At 47.1% G+C, this 20264-nt stretch overlaps 1 protein-coding gene across 1 annotated transcript in view; it reads left to right on the top strand.

Moving 5' to 3' along the window:
• MYO16 (myosin XVI) overlaps positions 1-20264 on the top strand; it is a 361148-nt gene that overhangs the window by 111728 nt on the left and 229156 nt on the right. The window contains exons 11-14 of the mRNA XM_040991535.1: positions 210-275; positions 6130-6257; positions 10305-10410; positions 17778-17895. Coding sequence (XP_040847469.1) covers positions 210-275; positions 6130-6257; positions 10305-10410; positions 17778-17895 — 418 coding nt within the window. The remainder of the gene's footprint in view (positions 1-209; positions 276-6129; positions 6258-10304; positions 10411-17777; positions 17896-20264) is intronic.

Genomic DNA, 20264 nt, shown 5'->3' with positions numbered 1-20264 from the left:
AGAATTCATCCAATTGACTTAATATGCGGCCTATTTGTTTAGTACATTTATTTGACTTTTCTACTTTTACAACACATTTTTGAACAATTTTATAACGTCCAAGTATGATGCTTTTCACTGCTCTGCTGTGAACAACCTTTTAAAAACAATTTTCATTTTTAAAAGTGCTATTCATGTGTTTCATGGCTTCTTTGTACCTTTTTCAACAGACTTTCATTGGGGACGTCCTGTTGTTTGTCAATCCATTCAAGGAGCTTCCTATTTATTCTACCCTGGTAAGTATCGAGTTCAGAGTAGCATTTAACATGGCACCCATTACAAAGGAAAAGCAAAATCGCAAGTAGCTTCCAACTTTTTATAGTTATTCAATGTGCTGAATTAGATGGTTGCAGGATAGTGATTTTAACCTCTTGAGCAAATTTGTAAATCGAAATATTCTATCACAAGTTTCCTTTACAAGCTGTATCATGTTTCTATAACTGTAAGTGGACAGGCTTCTAAAATTGGATAGCATAGACCATGTTTCCCACGGCGTCTTGAGTGATTCAGGAACTCGGTTGGTTGCGAGTCCCTTTCTTTCAAAAGCATTGGGCGTTAAACAAGGCAACCTTTTCAGATGTGCCTTCTCCCAGAGGACTTCCCAGTTTTAACTGTGACTCATGCAAAGTTAAAGGAGGCGTTGTTCATGAAATATTACTGTAGCCAACAGCACGGGTTGACTTAACACACTCCTGAGAACACTCTGTTTTATGAGTAAATGCAAGGCTGTTCCAAGTGAGACTCAGGACCCCTAACGGGGGCAGTGACACCCCAACAGGAGTCCTGATGTTTTAAGGGGGTGTGGGTGGAAGGAGATATACAAAGACAGATTGAAGATTTAAGTCCTTAGGGGATCAAGTAAGGATTTTGACAGTGGTCGCTGCTGAGAGCAGGAGCGTGCCCCTCACCACTGCATTCTCAGCCACCTTGCCAAATGTCTGTGCCATGTGACTTTGAAACTGTGTTAAGTCTGTGTGCCATTCCCATTCTGTCCAGTCCCACCCTAATCCTCCAGCATCCTCAGCCTCTGACACTGGAGCGTATGAAGCATGAAGGAGCAGATCAGGGGTGTCACCCACAGCCGCTCCAGTGGATACACCCAGGAGGGAAGCACCTGTGCCTTGTGTCCATGAGGGTTTTCATGTAGAATTCCATGCAGTGTCCATCCTTTTGCTGCTGAGTCAAGGCTAATATTTGCATAGTATGTTAATTCAAGCATTATATACACATTGCACAGAGCACAACCTGGCTTTATACAGAACAATGACACACCTGAAAGCATCAGAAATAAGCAGGATGTCCATGGCCTCTCAGGTCAGAGCATCCTGTCAGAACATCCTGTCCCAGCAAGCCACATAGTCCAGCTGTCACCGTCTGCATGCATTGGTTTGTAACAGTCAAACCTTAGAGAGTCCTTTCACTGGATCTGGTTTCTTCCTCCCGCTGTTTTGGAGGAGAGATTCATCCATGATTTGGCATGGAGTTCTGCAATAGGTACAGTAGGGTGCTTTCATTATCATTGTTTTAAAATCCCTGCTGTGGATAAGTGGCAGTTTAATTAACATGGAAGGCTAGTGATTCTGTGTCTTCACACATCTTTTGGATACCATGTGTGCTGCCTGTCTGAGATGAGCCCACAGTGGAGTTGGAATGTCAGAGTGCCCAGGCTTGGCAGACAGACAGCTCTCCAAGTGGATGTCTTGCTGTGCAGAGCCACTTCACAGAAACTCCACTTACTTTTCTGCTTTGCCCACATTTAATTCATCTTGTTTCCTTGTTTATCATTCTATGGAATAAACAAAGAAAGATAAAGAATAGACAGAGGGAGAAAGAGAGGTCTTCCATCTGTTGCTTGATTCTGCAGGTGGCCATAATGGCCGGGGCTGGACTGGTCCAAAGCCAACAACCTGGATCTTCCTGTGGGTCTCCCACGTGAGTGGCAGGGGCACAAGGACTTGGGGCATACTCCACTGCTTTCTTACATGCAATAGTAGGGAAGTGAATTAGAAGCAGGATAGTGGAGACTTGAACCTGTGCTGATACTGCAGGCTGGCATTTCAAGCCACGGGTCCACTGCTGTACCATGGCACAAGCCATGAGCATTCAGTTTCCACAGCTCACAAGTGTCAGGTGAGAGATGACCACGAGGCCCATGTGTCTTTCCACCATTACTGAGCTCCTGACCTCAACATGTGCTCCCTACACCCCAGAACAATGAGGCAGCTAAGGTCTCTTAGCTCTTCAGAAAATCATTTTACTGTCTTGAGACCACAGAGTTTTACACAGAGAAATGACAGTGCAGGCTGAAAGAATACCAGAAAACAGAGTCTTGATACTCTGTAATATCCCAGATTGTGAAGTCCGGGCTGCTCTTGTGGCTGCCTAAGGCACAGAGTTAGATGCTTCTGTTTCATGTTATGTGGTATTTGCCATTAATCATGTTAAGAGAATTGGTCTGACACCAGAATAAGATAAAGGTAGCCAGATCTACTTTGTAAAGTACTTATTTATTTTATTTGAAATAGTAATAGAGGGTAACACAGAAAGATATCTACACTGGCTTACTGTAAATATTAGCTGTAGCCAGGGAACAGGAATTCTATTCAGATCTCCTACATGGTGCCTAAACACCTGAGCCATCATCCACTGCCTTCAAGTCAAATAGAATTGGAGTAGGTGGGACTCAAACAAGGCACTCGAGTGAGGCATGGACTGAACCATGCTCCGAGGAGCAGCTTCACGTGCTGTGTCTCAACACCCTTCCTGGAGCTCCAGTGGTGCGATCGGTTACCTGGCGGTACTTGCACAACACCCTTCCTGGCTCTCTCTCTCTCCCATCCCCTGTAGCTGTGTACATTACCCAAATATCAGAGGATCATTTCGCTTCAAATGCCTAAGCTGATCTGAGGTTCAGTATTATTTAATTCTGTGTGTGTTGACAATTGTGGGGAGACAGAGACAGAGAACATGTACTGTAGAAAATGAACAGAGGCATACATTGAGGTTCAGTGGGCTAAGCCACCCCAAAGCCAAAGCACCCCAGATCACATCCCACCTTCACCCAATCCTTGGTTCCTGGCTCCTGCCTGGCCAAGTCCTGCTCACTAGTGGGCATTTACAGCATGAATCAACAGATGGAAGACCCCTACATCTATCTGCCTTCTGCCTCTCTTTGATTCTCAAATAAAAATGTTACTATACATTTGAAAAATTAAGTTAGCTGTTAACGTATTATCCCTGGCTTATACTTATGATGTCACAGTTGTCTTTAGAGTTAGCAAAAATCTTATCATGAAGCAATATTTAAATGAAAAACATGCAGCACGTGGGTTTTGAGACCCCATCACTTGTGCTGTCACTGCTACCTGTGGGCTCTGCCTGAGCAGGACACGGGCCAGGAGTGCGGCCTGGACTTTGCTGTGGGACTCAGTTCTCCTGTCCAGTATTTTAGTGTCTAGGTCAGAAATTATAGCTGGGATTGTTTCTAGAACAGTTCGTTAAGACCTCATATGGCCAATGTAAAATAATTCCCATGGTTATAAAAATATAGTCTATATAATTCATGCATAGTAATGTTTTAAAATTATTAGTAAAGTATATTATGTGTAATAAGTATATGCATATAAGCATATTAAATATTTAAATATATATTGAATTTTAATAAACTATATATAAATGAACTTATATTTATCACCCCTCACATTTACCATTTACAAATCACTCTGTCAGAAAACACGTGGAAATCTGCTAGTCAATGATGGAAAGCTTACAGTGAATGTCCTGCTTTCCACGGGAAGTGGTGGGGGAGTTCACACGTGGCCTAGTAACAATTACAAACATTGTCAGAATGGAATTGTTTTGTTGAATTACTGGGCGTCTTCTGTATCAGAATTAGGGCTTAAAGTTTAATATCAGCTGCTCATGTGGAAGTGGTACTGCTGTCCTCCGTTGACTGTGTGTTTGAGTCTTGTTGTCAATGACCCGCTTGGCCCAGATACCTTGTTTTCTTGCTGCGCTGATTAATTTGATGAAATAACAGTGAGCAGGACCCCATCTCTCCCAATGATAAAGGCAGGAAGGCAGCTCGTGTGCCTCATGTTTTAAGAACTCACGTGCAGCATCTGTGTTTTAGCTACTGTTAGAGGTGTGGGATTAAGCTTTTGCATAATGCACATTTCCCTCTCCAGCGAGTCATTAATCACAGGGCTGGAATGCCCTTCATGTCTGGCTTTCTCCTGAGACACCCAGTAACACATGCCAGCAGGCAGCCCCCCCTTCCCGTGGATGCAGCGAGCACAGTCCTAGGGCAGAGCTCCCACCACGAGTGGCAGGCAGGTCTGGGCACAAACTGACGCCATGGCACAGGCTGCATTATAGGATGCCCATCTATGGCAAGGACGAGTCACGTGGTTCATTTTAAACGCAGGGGATAGAATAGGGAAGAAAAAAGTAGAAACTAGTTTGAGTCTTTCAGTACACACACGCTTTGCCAAGCTACTGAATGTTGGTTGGCAGGGATGCTGAGTTCCTCACCCTAGGAACTGCATCCTTCCAGAGAACCACAGGCAGGGATCCCTTGAGGACACGCACTGGTGGTGGCCGGTCTGGAGCCGAGAAAGGAAAGGAGCCCTGTTAGGAATGCATGGAAAGCGGTATTATGGGGACAGAGCAGAGCACACTGGGATTCCAGGAAGGCCTGGGGGATCTTGGCCCAGGTGAGCCGATGGGAGCCCCATTCCGAAGGTGAGGAGACAGAGGCCATCCCAAGGACCGATCGGCAGTCACGAAGCTGTGTAACTGGAGAACTTGACTCTAAGGAGGGCAGTGTGTGATTCAGAACATCAAGAACCACTGGGAGAGAAAAAGCAATTGGACCCGAATTGTTGAAAGCCTGCTTACTCCAATCGATGTGAGGAGCAGAGACATTTGGGCAGAAAGGAGCTTATGAACTCAGACAAACCAAGGGTCAGCTAGTCAGAGTCGACAGCACAGGGAAAGGGTGCAGTGGCTGAAGACCAGCAAGCCGATTTGAGGGATGTGCATTTATGGGTGAAAGTTAACAGCGTGGTCTCCGGTCGGCCTGACCCATGTCCGTGCACATAGTGTTTGGGAGATTCATCGTTATTTATTATTGACATCCATTCTGCTTTTTAAAATTCTTCTCTTATAAGTTTCAACCACTTAAAATGGACATAAAACTCTGCAACGAATGGTTATAAGCAACATTTTCTCGACTATGTGGTCCCATCAATTTTAGGATATGGTTACTACTTCTGACAAATGAGGACACTCAGCTGTGTAACCAGGACAGTGGCCTAACCAGGAGACCTTGCTGTAAACAGCCCCATGTCCCTGTAACAGCCACCCAGCCAATGGCCCCAGGACCGCCAGGCCCCTCCCGCAAGCCAACAGCCCTGGGACCGTCAGGCCCCTTCCCCCACCCCCCGCACTGTGATTCTGAACTTGCTATCCAACCTTAAATCTGTGAAGCCGAAATTAAATGTGTGCATTGCTCATGACCCAGAATCTTCCTGTTACTTAGTTCTTATTCTATTGTTGCCAGCTTCACTAGCAACTCAAAACTAAAAATACTAACACTGAATCATGTCGGCAATCCCCGTTGCGCTGGAATTAAGTGCATTATCATTAGGTTTTGATTTTCTGAGGAATTGGTGGACTTGAGTCATTTCAGCTGCAGGTGCTCCTTATTCTATTTTAGAATCCTAGCTGCCTTATGCTATTGAAATGGTTGTGGAGAGCAGTGGTGTTTGATGTGAATTATGCTTCCCACTTACTACCCTGATGTCTATTAAGCTGTATTTTTATGAGTTGTTCTTTTTAAAAACAGCAGAATACTTTAAAGCAAGAGAGTGCTGAAGCTAATAAGCTATCAGCTACAGTTTTGTCACTGTGCATGTTTAATATTTGCTGAGAAGGGGAAATTTTACAGAGATTTCCTGATACAAATCAGAGTCAAAGTTAGATGCACTCGCTTTGGTCCAGTGTGGAAGGAAAGCCAGCTGCATCAGTACCAAGGAAGCCCCAGGGACCTCATCACGGAGGACCTGCCTTTGCGGCCTTGTGTTTCAGGTCTCGGAGCTCTACCTGAGCGACACAGGGAGGCCCAGCCCCTCGCTGCCACCACATCTGTTCTCCTGTGCGGAGAGAGCCTTCCATCAGCTGTTCCAGGAGCAGCGGTCCCAGTGCTTCATCCTCAGGTGAGTCCCTGCCTGCTGCCCTGGCGCAGGTGCACCCTGCAGGTGGGTGCCCAGCAGACTTGGCATCAAGCGAGCGCGCTGCTCTCTTGGGTTGGGCTAGTTCAGCGGCTCAGCAGTTCAAAGCCCCATCTTTCATGGCCATAAGCACATGTGACTCCTTCCAAATGATAGACATTTTTGCAACTAGAGACGACCATGAGTGTGGGTGAAGTAATGTCAACAAGTTTGACCTGAAACTCATTTCTCCTTTGAAAATGGAGACCTGGGATCTGGAGTTTGGTCTCAAAGCTGAGAAAACATGACCAGAGCAGTGGTGGACAACACAGAACCTTTCTTCTTGCCCCACGTTTAGGTTTTCACCTGGGCGTCCTGTGCTCATGGTCCCCCAAGTTACTCCTCCACAGGTGTCTGTGTGTACGTGTGTGTATATATATGTATATATATAGTATATATTGTGTACATATATATATTGTTTTGTATACATATTCATGTATATTGGAAGCGTGATGGTGGCTTTAGCTTGCAAAAGTTAAAATGCTCACAGGATGATTGACATGTAGGGAAACTGAATGTATAGGATGTTCATGGAAGCTGAGCCAGGTGCCTGGGAGCTTCCGTATTCACAGTGGGGCCATTGGGAGCTTCTGTGTTCACAGTGGAACCATCCGTGTTCACAGTGGGGCCATCATGAGCTTCCGTGTTCACAGTGTGACCATCTGTGTTCACAGTGGTGCCATTGGGAGCTTCTGTGTTCACAGTGGAACCATCCATGTTCACAGTGGGACCATCTGTGTTCACCATGGGGCCATCATGAGCTTCTTGTTCACAATGGCACCATCCGTGTTCACAGTGTGACCATCTGTGTTCACAGTGGGACCATAAGTGTTCACAGTGGGACCATCCGTGTTCACAGTGTGACCATCCGTGTTCACATTGGGACCATCTGTGTTCACAGTGGGGCCATCTGGAGCTTCCGTGTTCACAGTGGAACCATCTGTGTTTACAGTGGGACCATCATGAGCTTGCTTGTTCACAGTGGGACCATCCGTGTTCATAGTGGGGCCATCTGGAGCTTCCATGTTCACAGTGGAACCATCCGTGTTCACAGTGGGACCATCCGTGTTCACAGTGGGGCCATCAGGAGCTTCCATGTTCACAGTGGAACCATCCGTGTTCACAGTGGGGCCATCAGGAGCTTCCATGTTCACAGTGGGACCATCCGTGTTCACAGTGGGACCATCTGTGTTCACAGTATGACCATCGGGAGCTTCCGTGTTCACAGTGGGACCATCAGGAGCTTCTGTGTTCACAGTGGAACCATCCGTGTTCACAGTGGGGCCATCAGGAGCTTCCATGTTCACAGTGGGACCATCCGTGTTCACAGTGGGACCATCTGTGTTCACAGTATGACCATCGGGAGCTTCCGTGTTCACAGTGGGACCATCAGGAGCTTCTGTGTTCACAGTGGGGCCATCAGGAGCTTCCGTGTTCACAGTGGGGCCATCAGGAGCTTCCGTGTTCACAGTGGGACCATCAGGAGCTTCCGTGTTCACAGTGGGGCCATCAGGAGCTTCCGTGTTCACAGTGGGGCCATCAGGAGCTTCCATGTTCACAGTGGAACCATCCATGTTCACCTTGGGACCATCTGTGTTCACAGTATGACCATCGGGAGCTTTCGTGTTCACAGTGGGACCATCCGTGTTCACCTTGGGACCATCTGTGTTCACAGTGGGGCCATCAGGAGCTTCCGTGTTCACAGTATGGCCATCGGGAGCTTCCGTGTTCACAGTGGGACCATCTGTCTTCTGCCTCTAGCATGAGCAGATCTCTACCCTGAATCAAGAATTCCCTTCCTGTCAGCTTTTTTTTTTTTTTAACTGGGCTCCCTGATCTTTGCTAAGAAGGGAGTTACTTTTTAAAAGCCGTTTGGAGGATGTGTGAAATGCACTGTGGTGTTGAGTCATGGGAACGCAGCACCTGCAGGCCCTGGCCCCAGTGCTTCCTGCACTGGCCTGCTCCCTCTGTTGGACGGGAGGATACCGTGGCATCACTGTCACTCAGTGGGGATACTGTTGAGCTTCAGCATCATTGCATATGCCAGGGGACTGTCCAAAGGGCTGGATAATTAGCTCAGGGTCCCCAGGAGTAGCCAATGGTGGCTCTGGCAAGTGAGCCAAAATTTAGTCCTGAACCCACATGAAGATAACTGAATGGCCAAGCCAAAACAGATCCACAGCTGCCACCTGCTGCTCACTGAGCAGGGCCTCACCTGTAGCCTGTGCCCACCATCGCTGGGTCAGTGTTCACAGGTCCCAGGATTTGCTCACATTCTTGTCGAATCCCGCTAACCATTCCAGTTACTGCCCCAGAGGTGCATGTGGCCAGTCTCTGGGGGAGAAGAGGAGCCAGTGGAACACTGTCCCATGGGAGCCTGCCCATTCCAGAGCACACAACTTCCAGTCCATTTTTTCAGTAAATAAACCTTTTGTCTTCATTTAACTCAATGAGTTCTACATGTATTTTTCCTAATAGGGCTTGCTAATATCCTGTTTGGGGGGCATTTTTTTAAAGATTTATTTTATTGGAAAAGGAAATCAGATTTACAGAAACAAGGAGAGACAGAAAAATCTCTTGTCTGCTGATTCACTCCCCAAAAGCTACAATGACCAGAGCTGAGTCATTCCAAACCCTCTTCTGGGTTTTCCAAGTGGGTTCAAGGTCCCAAGACTTTGGGCCATCCTCTGCTACTTTCCAGCCCACAAGCAGGAAACTGGGTGGGATGTGGAACAGCTGGGAAATGAACCAGCATTCTTATGGGATCCCTGCACTTGCAAGGTGAAGATTGAGCTGTTGAACCATCATGCCAGGCCCTCCTTGGAGTGTTCTCTGCAGGCTACTTGGTTATCTGCTTCCTTAGGGAAAAAAAAATGTCTGTTCAGAGTTCGAGAAGTCACTCTTTCATACTGGGAAGGAATTCAGGAACAATGTTGAAACACCAGGACTGGATCTTTTGACACAGTTCTCTCTCAGAATTGGCTGCCTCTAAGAGTCTTGCAAGCTCGGTGATGGCTTTCACTCACTGGTTTTCCCTGTTGGTGCCAAATGTGGACACATGTTTATAAAGCCTTGGCAGTATCTGCTACCTCCCATGATTAACATCCATCCACAAAGGCGGATGTGAGAGTTGATGATCAGAATTCAAGCGTCCGTGTGAAGGATGTCCCAGAACTTAGGACCAGATGAGAAATCTAATTTTAGTTCCAAATTTTAATTTCATTCTGTTGATAATTTTATACCCCAAGGATTAAAAATTTAAAATCAGCACAAATGGGAGAAAATCATGAACATCTTGAGACTTAGTGAAATGTCGTTTTTTTTCAAACAATCTTTGATCAGTGTCACTGGGACCGGAATTTCAAAGTAGAAACTATTGGGTGAAGACAAGCTCTGCATCTGAAGACAGTACTAGCTTTATGGTTCTATAGCAAACCACTTTGGGACAGTAAATGTTGCAGCTGACTCTATATTAATCTGATAACAGACAGTGTCAGAAATATAAGTTAACACTGATAGAAATTAGGTAAATTATATCTAAAAGAAGTAGCAACAGTGTTATCCTAAGTAACTGCTCCAGTCTGTCATTGTTGTAAGATTAAGGAACAGTGGAAAATGTGGGATGTCGGAGCTGAGGGCCATCTCTGAATGGGAGCATAGGAAAGTCTGCTTCAGGCCCTGCCACGTCAGCTCTTCCCCTCTGAGGACCTACCGACTTCGTGCCGCTATGTCTGCACTCTGCTTTCATGTCGAGGAAGAGCAGTGAGCAGGATTTAATGCCTTTGCCAAGAGCGAAGTGTGACGTCCCCACACAGGGCTCACACCCCTAAGTATTTGGAGTGAGTGCTTTAAAGTTCTATCAAATCCTGATGAAAGTGGGCGTCATGCCATTCCCACTTTGTGTGTGTTTCTGAGAATTGGCTCTGCCCCCTGGAACGTTGTGCCGCTTCCTCCATACCTGTCAACTTATGTTTCTTTTGTGTTTTCTCTTAGTGGAGAAAGAGGATCTGGGAAGTCCGAAGCCAGCAAACAGATCGTGAGACACCTGACCTGTCGGTCCAGCTCCAGCCGGGCTCTGTTTGATTCCAGGTTTAAGCACGTAAGTTTCTTGTCTGGGCCAGAGTATGACATCAAGCAAAGGGAAGGCATTTACAAGCAGGCAGGGTGAGGGGAGGACATACAGTAACTTCCAAGCGGTCCAACCTGAAGGAGGTCCACTCTGCACTGTGGGTGAAGAGTGCTCAAGTGCTCGTTTCGTTCATGTATTGACATGCATCTTGAGCGTGCCCTCTTCTCACCTGTGCTCTGGGCGGCTGCCTCTGGTGCACCTAGTGCTGTGAGATATTGTTCTTTTACAAGGTACTTTTCTGAATGTTGGTACACTTGGTTGTGCTGTCCTGAAAAGCAACTGTTGCATGAATAGCAGTAATAAAAGTCACTGTGTCTAAAAGAAGTGACAATAGTAATCCTAAATGTTGTTGCTAGGTAATCAACCTTCGTTCCTCCCAAAGCAATTCTAAACTATATTCAAAAACACAGGTGCATTGTATTCCGTGTCATGTAGAGGCTCCATATCCTCTGCCTCTGCTGTTGAAAACACACCCAGGACTCAGGAGCACACAAGAGTCAGTCAGCAGCAGTGAAACAGCCATGCCCGAGATGGCTGCTGCAGGTGTCTGCAGGACCCGGGTCCCCCTGCCTTTGCACACCTCTGGCAGGTGGTGCTATTAGTGCTTTTTATAGACCTCGGTCTGAAGAAGACATTCAAGGAAAGCTCACAAGGCCCCGATGTGTGTCTGGGTGACAAGTACAGGAGAACAGTAGGAAGCAGGCAGCAACTGAAACAGGACTGGACGGTCTGGAGGGGTCTTCTCTGGTAGATCAGATGTCCCACATTTTGTTACTCCCTCTGGCAGTCATTGCAGGGGGTGGAAGCCCATCATGTTTGAGTCTCCTGTGCATGTCCACATGGCGGCCTGGTTCACAGAGCAGCCCTGCTTGCCAGGGCCAGCCAGAACCCAGGCACTTTCTCATCAACCCATAGACGGAGAAAATAGAGCCTGAGACAGGTAGAGGGCTTGTCCTGTAAGAAAGAAAGCCCTCACTGCGTTCATAGTTAATGGCTTGGCTCAGTACACCATGTTTCCAAGCAGGCAGCACATTCAGCTCCCACTATCACCAGCAGGAGGAGAAGTCTGCCTGTCTCACCATCACTCCCTTGTTCAAACCCTAGATGATGCTCTCACCCAGTGGATCAGCATTACCCTCCTGCCTCCATGCCTCTGACGCTGCTGCAGCTGCCTGTAGCCGTGCCTCCCTCCCAGATGAGGCCGTTCTTTCTCATTCATTTGCTTGCTTTTATCTGTGAGGTGTTCCCCAGTGCATGTCCCCAGAAGGTGCTGTCTTTGCCTGGTAATCCCAGTCTCATAAGTGCTGAATAAATCAATGGAAGCAAAAAATAATCGTTAAAGGCTTCAGCAAGCTTAGGAAGGATGGAGACTTCCTCAATTAGGTAACTCTAATGTTAGCAAATAAATGTAATACAGGCAACTTGTGGTGTGCGGTCAGGGCTGTGCATTCCAGCGTGTGTGTGTGTGTGCCTCTGTGTGCTTCTGCCTGTGTGTGTGGATGTGTGTGTTTGTTTCCATGTGTATAAGCGTTTGTATGAGTGTATGTCCATTGCATATCGGTGTGTTCGTGTTTGCACACATGTGGACGTGTGTGTGTTTGCCTGTATGTGTGTCTGTGACTTACAGAACCAGCATTGATGCTTTCTCATGTCGATCCCTTCCCTGTCTTCATGAAATAATTGCCCTCTTCCTGCTTTTACTTACTGTCCTTTTATCTAAGACACATTTATTCAAAAAAATTAACTTCTCACCTCAAGAGGTCATTAAATGCATGCATGTATATATGCTATCAAAAATCAGGTTCATTTCTTCACATACAATAAATAAATACAGATCTTGCTGAAAATGCATCAGCCTACTCCACATAGCATTTAGGGACAAGAGGTACGTTTGTGCTCCATCACCAGGCTGGGCTCAGGCCAGGCTGCCTCGCCGTGTGCCGCTGTCTGTCAGCCCTCGGGGGGGCCTGCAGCTCTGAGATCTCAGAGGCCGGGGTGCAGCCTCAAGAGGCACATGTGTTCCCCCCATTTCACTGCACCACATTTCTGTCTCCAGACGTCCGATGGCGCCAGAACAAGGCGGCTGCTCTTCTCCCGGTACATGCCCAGCACCAATGTCAGTGGATAACTCCAAATCGGAAGATCTGGAGATGTATCAAGTGCCGTGCTGTGTGTTTCTGGTTCACCTGGCCCAGCCCAGCAGGACAGAGCGCTCTACCAATTATGGCGGTGTTTCCTCGGGAGAGTACTGGGGATTGGCAGCGTCTGAGTCCTCAGGTTGATGAGAGGAACTCACTAGACTCTGGTTAACCTATAGAAATGCTACAGCCTGTTGACTAAACTGCAGTGACAAGGAATGCTAGTTCTCACTCTAAAATACAAACTAAAATGATCATTCATTAAAATGATTGAGCGAGAACAAGCTACATAATCTATAATATGCATCTCTGATTATGTAAATTGGGTTTGCCTTTTAGTTAAGGTGAATGAGTTCTAATTTGCATTCCTTTGAATAAAATGGATATAAATTTTCCAAATCAATTAGTGTCTAGGAGCCAAAACTATAATATCAGTGCAAACTTCTATTAGAAGTACTTGTAATCCATTTGTCTCATTCTTCCTATGACAAGTGAGAGATGATGTAATCAGGGTTTCCAACCTCATAGGAAACATTGCCCATATTTGTATCTTAAACCCCGTGTCAATTATGGTTTGTTTATTTCTCTTTAAATGATCGTCTAGATGACTGTAATTCAGTTTCCAAGGTGTTCATGAAAATTACTCAGCTGCAGTTTTACAGATCATCCAAGCACATGTACCAGAATTAGCTGCAACAGTGGAGAGGCCTGTGGGTCCTGAACGTTCTTGTAGCATTGCAGAGGACAAAGGTCACTGGAGAGAAAGGTCAGGTTTTTCTGCCTGAAAAAGAAATGAGGAAGGAGCATGGTTGATGTGGGTGAAGTTCAGTGCAAGAGAAGGAAAAGGGGTGCTCGCTGGGTGGCACAGTGAGGGGGCAGGGTGAGCTGGGCTGGGAGGGCAGGCAGCCCTGCTCCCTGCACGGCATCTTCACCAGGCAGACTGCAAAGCGCTGGTCTTCCAAAGGGAAAGCAGGCCACTCTGTCTAAAACCTGGCACCGAGTGAGAGGATGAGTCATTGGAGTTGTAGGACTGGTCTCGGGGATTGGGCGTTACAGAAACCTGCCCTGTCGGGCTGAAGGCTGCAGGCCCAGTGACACGCAGGAGCTGTGGGGTTGGGGAGGATGACGGCTGACCGGTCAGGGAGTCCATGCCACCACAGCACACGGCACTGTCCACGAGGGAGGAGGCAGGAAGGAGCAAAGGCAGGCGAAAGAGAAGTGATTGTTGGTAGTGTTAAGCAGACAAAGTGCTTACTTGGCCAAGGAATCTGTAGCTGCAACACTTGCAGGAATCAGTCTTCCACTTCAGTTGTCCCATCTGGAATGTTCGCATGGGTTGACAGTATGGCTCTGCCGTGTGCTCCAGTGTGCTTGGTCCTGGGAGGGAGGGAGGGACGGACAGGATCCTGGCTCCCAACACAGTGCTGCTGTGGCTGCTGCTCAGAGCAGCCAGCATCAGGCCGGCAAGTGTTTGGATCCTGGTCCCTGGATTTGTGTTTCAGATGTTGGAAGCAGGGGTTTTCCATGGCAATGGGCTTATTGGAACAGTAAAATCATACTCTGGAAAGCTGCCTGGGATTTCTCGCCAATTCTCGACCAAATTTCAAATACATTTCAGTGTTACAAACATTGAGTTCCATGCACAGCACTCAAACCAGCAGTTGTTGAGTAAGAGACTTCAAGAATAGCCCGACAGGCTCCATGTGAGGAGGAGGTGGTTTGTTACTGAGAGGGCCAGCCACGTTGACTTTAGAAAGCACGATAGGGGCCTGCATTGTGGCAAGGCAGGTGGAGTTGTCACCTGCAGTGCTGGTATCCCATGGGGGGCAGGTTTGTGTCCTGCTGTTCTACGTCTGATCCAGCCCCAGTAGCAGGTGGCCCAAGGGTCTGGACTTCAGTCACTCACGTAGTTGTGGGCCACCCTGGGCGGTTAACCAGCAGATGGAGGGTCAATAGCTTTCTTTCTTTCTCCATCTCCCTTTCTCCAACTCCAACTTTCACAATAAATACTTTTTTTAAAAAAAGAAAGTGTAATAGATTGGGTATTCCTGTTAAGAGTGTAGGACTTTTATCCAGAAAAAGATAAAATTATACCAAAAATGTATGTTAACTAGAAAGAAAATCATACCATTAAGATTTGAATCAGGAAATATTAAGGATATACAGTTTGAAATACTTTCACCTATATCCCAGTGTAAACTGTAATACTATGCAACATTCTCACTATTTTGTTGCGAAATCAGCATAAGCACTGGAGTAGCATTTGTTGACATACCTATAATGTATTTATTCAGTGCCACCTGTTGGTCAAGTGGTAAATTCAAGATGAAAACCACTGGCTTGTTCAGAGTTGACCTGACATTTCAATCTTGCATTGTGAAACCATGATCAATAGAGAATGCCGAATGCTTACGTTGTGTTAAGTGGTTTTAGCTGTATGTTAGCTTATGTGTTTTCCACCTGGGCTGTTCAAGCAGCAAGAGCTGTGTGGTGTGGTTCTGCAGCCTGACTGCCTGGGGCCAAATCCAAGATCCATCATTTACAAGCTGAGCTGAACCCTATGAGTTATTTAATCTGTGTATGGATTTTTCCTAAAAAGCAACCCCCTCCAAAAAAAAGAGACATTAGATTAGAAGATTAGATTAGATTAGAAGACAGACACCTGAACGTGCTTTATTAGCCCTAGGATCTTGTCTCACATGTGGGAAACATAATATACTCCTTGCCTGTTCCTCTCACTTCCCTTGGGATTCTGTCATGTTGGGTTCTGAGAGTTCCCTGGCTGCAGACATGCGTGCCATGCACAGACACTGCAGGACTAACTTCCTGTGCTGGGATCCAGGAAAGTGTGCTGGGAGAAGGTTCTAGGGTGTGCTGCCTGGCCTGGGCTGTGTCACTCACTGAGCAGGGACCTGATTCTGTCTGCAAGGACGTGCATACAGCCATCAGCGTATGCTTCCTGTTGACGGGTGCTGATGGAACTGTGATGTTTTGCCTAGAAAAACAAAAATGGCACTCCACTGTCAGAAACCACACCTAGGAGCTGGAGCAAGCTCTAAAATAAATGCACCCTAAGCATTGTGGGGACTTCTCAAACCATCGTGTAATGAGATGTGCTTGAAATAGGTTCAAGTCCACTATTAATTCAGATCCGTGTTTAGCATTTTATCATTAAAAATGAACAAAACGAGTTTAATAGAAGCTAGTTTCGATTATTCTTCAGAGAATATTCTGTTGTCACTGCTGACTTTCTAGGATTTTGAGGCTATTGGGAGCAGGCATTGCACCTTGCTATTTAGGTACCAGTGTGGACACATGCCTTCCTCTCCAAGGGCTCGAGTCCAAGCTCTGGTTCTGCTCCAGCAAGTGACAGCTCAAGAACGTGGGCCCCTGACACGCCCGTGGAGACCTGACTACAGCCTGCTCCAGATCTGGCTGTCGTGGGCATTTGGGTCAAGAACCAGTAGATGGGACACCTTTCATCTTTATATCCGTCTGTTTCTGACTCAAGTAAAAGGTCACAATGTTTTATCTAAGGCTATTGTATAAGGCCTAACTCATAAAGTTATTGATTTATCTCCAAAACTTCAGACTTCCTACTTCACTACTCCCAGTTCCCAAGGCTTCTTATTCTTGGTTATCACCCAAGTGTTATTTCACAGTCTCCCTCAGTGTAGGCTGGTTATGGAAGATGTACTTAGTGTAGCAGATGTCAGGAAATTAAAACAGTAACATCAAAACGTCTTTTAAAAAGTGAGAACGAAGTTTTCCAAGTTCTGTCACCAGAAACCACCTGGTGTTATCAATAAGGCATCGTTGTGCTCCCTCTTGTGGCTGCTCCCAGAAACTGTACCCTCACATTAGATCCTTCCACACTGTGGCAGGTCTTGGTCATATCACCGTCACAGGCACTCATTGGGCAGAGCTGGAAGGAATTCCAGACCCAAAGGGCGACGTGAGGGGCTTTATGGCGATTTGCTCTGCTCGGTACTTACAGCTGTGAAACCATGGGATGGCAGAGAAGTCCAGAGCTGAAAGGTGGGGAGAGAGGCCCATGGAATCCCAGGGTGCAGCGGAAGGAGACAGAGCAAGGGCTCTGCCCATTAGAATGGATGAGAATGAAGTGGGATTCAGAAAGACCTGGCGTGCTGTCTTTGAGCAGATTTCCTGTTCTGAGAGGAGCTGTGGCTATTGCTTCTTTTGATTCTTCCAAACCAACAAAAACTCTTCTTGGTCTTTTCAAGTTAAAAATCTCAAACAGTTTTGGTTGTGTCCATGTGTGCGCACTGTGTGTGTTCATCCTTGCCTGTATGTGCACTGTGTGTGTTCAGCTTGCCTGTGTGTGCACTGTGTGTGTTCATGCTTGCCTGTGTGTGCACTGTGCATGTTTCAGCTTGCCTGTGTGTGCACTGTGTGTTCATGCTTTGCCTGTGTGTGTGCTGTGTGTTCAGCTTGCCTGTGTGTGCACTGTGTGTGTTTCATGCTTGCCTGTGTGTGCACTGTGTGTGTTTCAGCTTGCCTGTGTGTGCACTGTGTGTGTTTCAGCTTGCCTGTGTGCGCACTGTGTGTGTTCAGCTTGCCTGTGTGTGTGCTGTGTGTTCAGCTTGCCTGTGTGTGCACTGTGTGTGTTTCATGGTTGCCTGTGTGTGCACTGTGCGTGTTCAGCTTGCCTGTGTGTGCACTGTGCGTGTTCAGCTTGCCTGTGTGTGCACTGTGTGTGTTCATCTTGCCTGTGCATGCACTGTGTGTGTTCATCTTGCCTGTGTGTGCACTGTGTGTGTTCATCTTGCCTGTGCATGCACTGTGTGTGTTCATGCTTGCCTGTGTGTGCACTGTGTGTTCATGCTTGCCTGTGTGTGCACTGTGCATGTCAGCTTGCCTGTGTGTGCACTGTGTGTGTTCAGCTTGCCTGTGTGTGAACTGTGTGCATTCATCCTTGCCTGTGTGTGAGTACATATGTGAGTGGTTTGTTCCACCTACAAGCATTGAGACAGCCATGTCATGAAGCTGGTGTAGACGGAAAAAGCCATGTCGACAGAAATGGGGTGCTACAAGCTTGCGTTTCAGTAAAGAACAACCTTGCAATTGAATCGGAAACCTTTCTGATAGCAGGATATTCCTGGCAGTGGCATCTCCACTGACTACTCCTTCCCACTTTGTTTCAAGAACAGGTAGATCGGTGACTCTGTTCCTTTGCAGGTCATGTGCATCTTGGAAGCCTTCGGGCATGCCAAGACGACGCTGAATGACTCATCCAGTTGCTTCATCAAGTACCTGGAGCTGCAGTTCTGTGAGACGAGGAAACATGTCACGGGAGGTAAGTGTCCCGTTGGCATGTGGAGCCTCTGCATGCTGCGGAGGGAGGCAGGGGCTGCTGGGATGACAGCAGACGGAGCCTTGCTTCCACACAGGCAAGGGCAGAGGCAAAACTCCGTTAAGCCAGGCAGCAAAAAGCCCTTCCTCCCTGAGCTGCGTTTATAGACCCAAACCATTGGATCAGCAGTGTAATGTGAAGCCACATGCAGACTGGACAGGCTGGGTAGAACACAGAAACAATCTCAAGGACGCAAATGAGCCCTGCGCCCAGTGGGCAGGTTCTTCACGGGACACACACTGGGATCTTTCTAAACAAAACCGAATGTGTATTCTGAATGACACAACTGAAATGAACTCAGACTTCCTGAGGAGACCCTAGTGAACCCTCTGGGAATCTGTGTCCCACTTAACTTAGATACTTACTGTGTATTTTATGAACCAGCCTTATTTAAACTTCCACTAACAGAGAATCCCCCTGGATGTCACGTCTTTCTAACTAGAGCAGATTGTCCTGGAATATTAATAACATGAGCACAATTGTAGGTGGACTGTCTGCCTACTTGGGGAATCAGTTGTTTCAAAGACTATCACCCTACCTGCCAGTGCACAGGCGTTTATTGGCTCATTATAAATGATTTTCTCAAGGTCTCCATTTTGTCTGGCTTTTTCAAGCCACCCCAGCTTTCCTTGAGGAAATGAGTGTTAGGATAGGTGACAATCTAGGAGCGAGCTGTGCTTTGCAATGTGTCAACAAAACTCAGCAGTGTGTCTTAAGAGAGAAGAGAAAGTTCGTTTCAGAGGACGAAGCTAGAAGTTGAGTTCTCTGGGTTTGTTTTTATGATTATTTTCTTTAATTTAAAAAATGTGGTTAAACATTCTGAAGCTCCGCTCTTCAGAGAAACATCGCAAGCCTCAGTCTGGTGTTCCTGTGTGGATCTCTGCCATATGAGATGGAGACTAACATATGTAGATGTGAGGATACAATGCCGTGTGCATCTCCACTTCCAGACAAAGATGGACGCCCATTGAAACTGTCTACTGTATCTTGACAATAGGATGCTGGACTCTCTGCCGTTGTCCATGCCCGCAATGATGGACATGTGACTGTGTATGAAGAACTGTACACTTCAGTGATGATATAGAGGAACTAGGTGGGGAGGGGGGACTGGGGGGATTTAAGGGAAATTCCAGGAGCATTTGGAACTATATCATAAAATGGTAAATAACAATAATCTCAAAAGAAAGTATGTTTAATAAATAGATAGATAGATGGACAGAAAAAGAAAGGAAACAGTCGTCTGAACAGCACCAGAGAGAGAACTTGCTTTCTCAGCCAGCACCCCATGCACTGCAGGGAGACGCGTGCTGGCTGCTGAAGGTGTGGGCCGTTGTTTGTTTCTTCCCCTTGGTCCTTGGTGGAGACTGATGTATCCTCAGGAATGCTGACTCAGGAAGTGATCAGAGCTGGAGGGTCTGCCATGCACTCCCACCTCGCTGTGTGTTAACACGCAGCCCTGCTCACGTGCAGTGCAGTCACATCCACAGGTGCCCACAGCGTGCACACGGGGCAGGAGCCTGAAGCAGTTTGCAGTCCTAAAGTGACCCATGCCAGTCCATGCCATCTCCACGTTGTGTGTGATTTGATGTGGCCACCTCCACATTCCCTCACTCTCCATTCTGCCTTTCTCGGATTCCTCTGTCCTAATTAACATCCTAATTCAGTCTCCGTTGCCTAGTTTTTAATCTTTGATATCTTCCTACTGTGTTCCCTTAAAAATTTGACCAAATGCTTTGGTTATTGCTTTTATACTTAAAAATCATGAGACAGAAAACTGGCAGTGCTACGTAGACTGCACTGATGGGAGAACACTTGGGTAAGAGTTGGCCCAGAAGCAGGAGGACCATGCCATCCTGCTGCCATCCTGCTGTGGGGCTCAGGCCTTTGTGTCCAAGGAGTGGGTTTGCAAGAGAAGCCTCACCGGGAGAGTTAAAGTTCGAAGATACATTTCCCCATGAATACTGACAGAACAGAAGCTGCTGGCAACGAAGAGGAAGGTTCAGGGGAAACAGAACAAAGTTCCGCAGTGTGCAGGATGAGTCTGCAGTGCAGAGATGTCACATGCTCACCACCAAGACCCGGTGGGGGCTTTAAGCACAGCTGTGCTGCAGCGAGAGGTTGGCTTCAGGCAGCCTCCCTCTTGAGGCGTCTGCCAGCAGATGGGAGGAGGAAACCTAGGCTGGCTGGGCAGAGTCCCACCCCATGCAGAGCAGCTGTACTTGCTGTTCACCAAGGGCACGCGGGACATGCTCTGTTCCCTGCAGCGGTGCCACCTTGAGGCTAGAACAGTGAATCTGGACAGCTGCCTATCC

This window comes from Ochotona curzoniae, unplaced genomic scaffold (genome assembly GCF_017591425.1).
Source record: "Ochotona curzoniae isolate NIBS_2020 unplaced genomic scaffold, NIBS_Ocur_1.0 contig_64, whole genome shotgun sequence".
Lineage (NCBI taxonomy): Eukaryota > Metazoa > Chordata > Mammalia > Lagomorpha > Ochotonidae > Ochotona > Ochotona curzoniae.
This window is presented reverse-complemented; position numbering and strand designations above follow the sequence as displayed.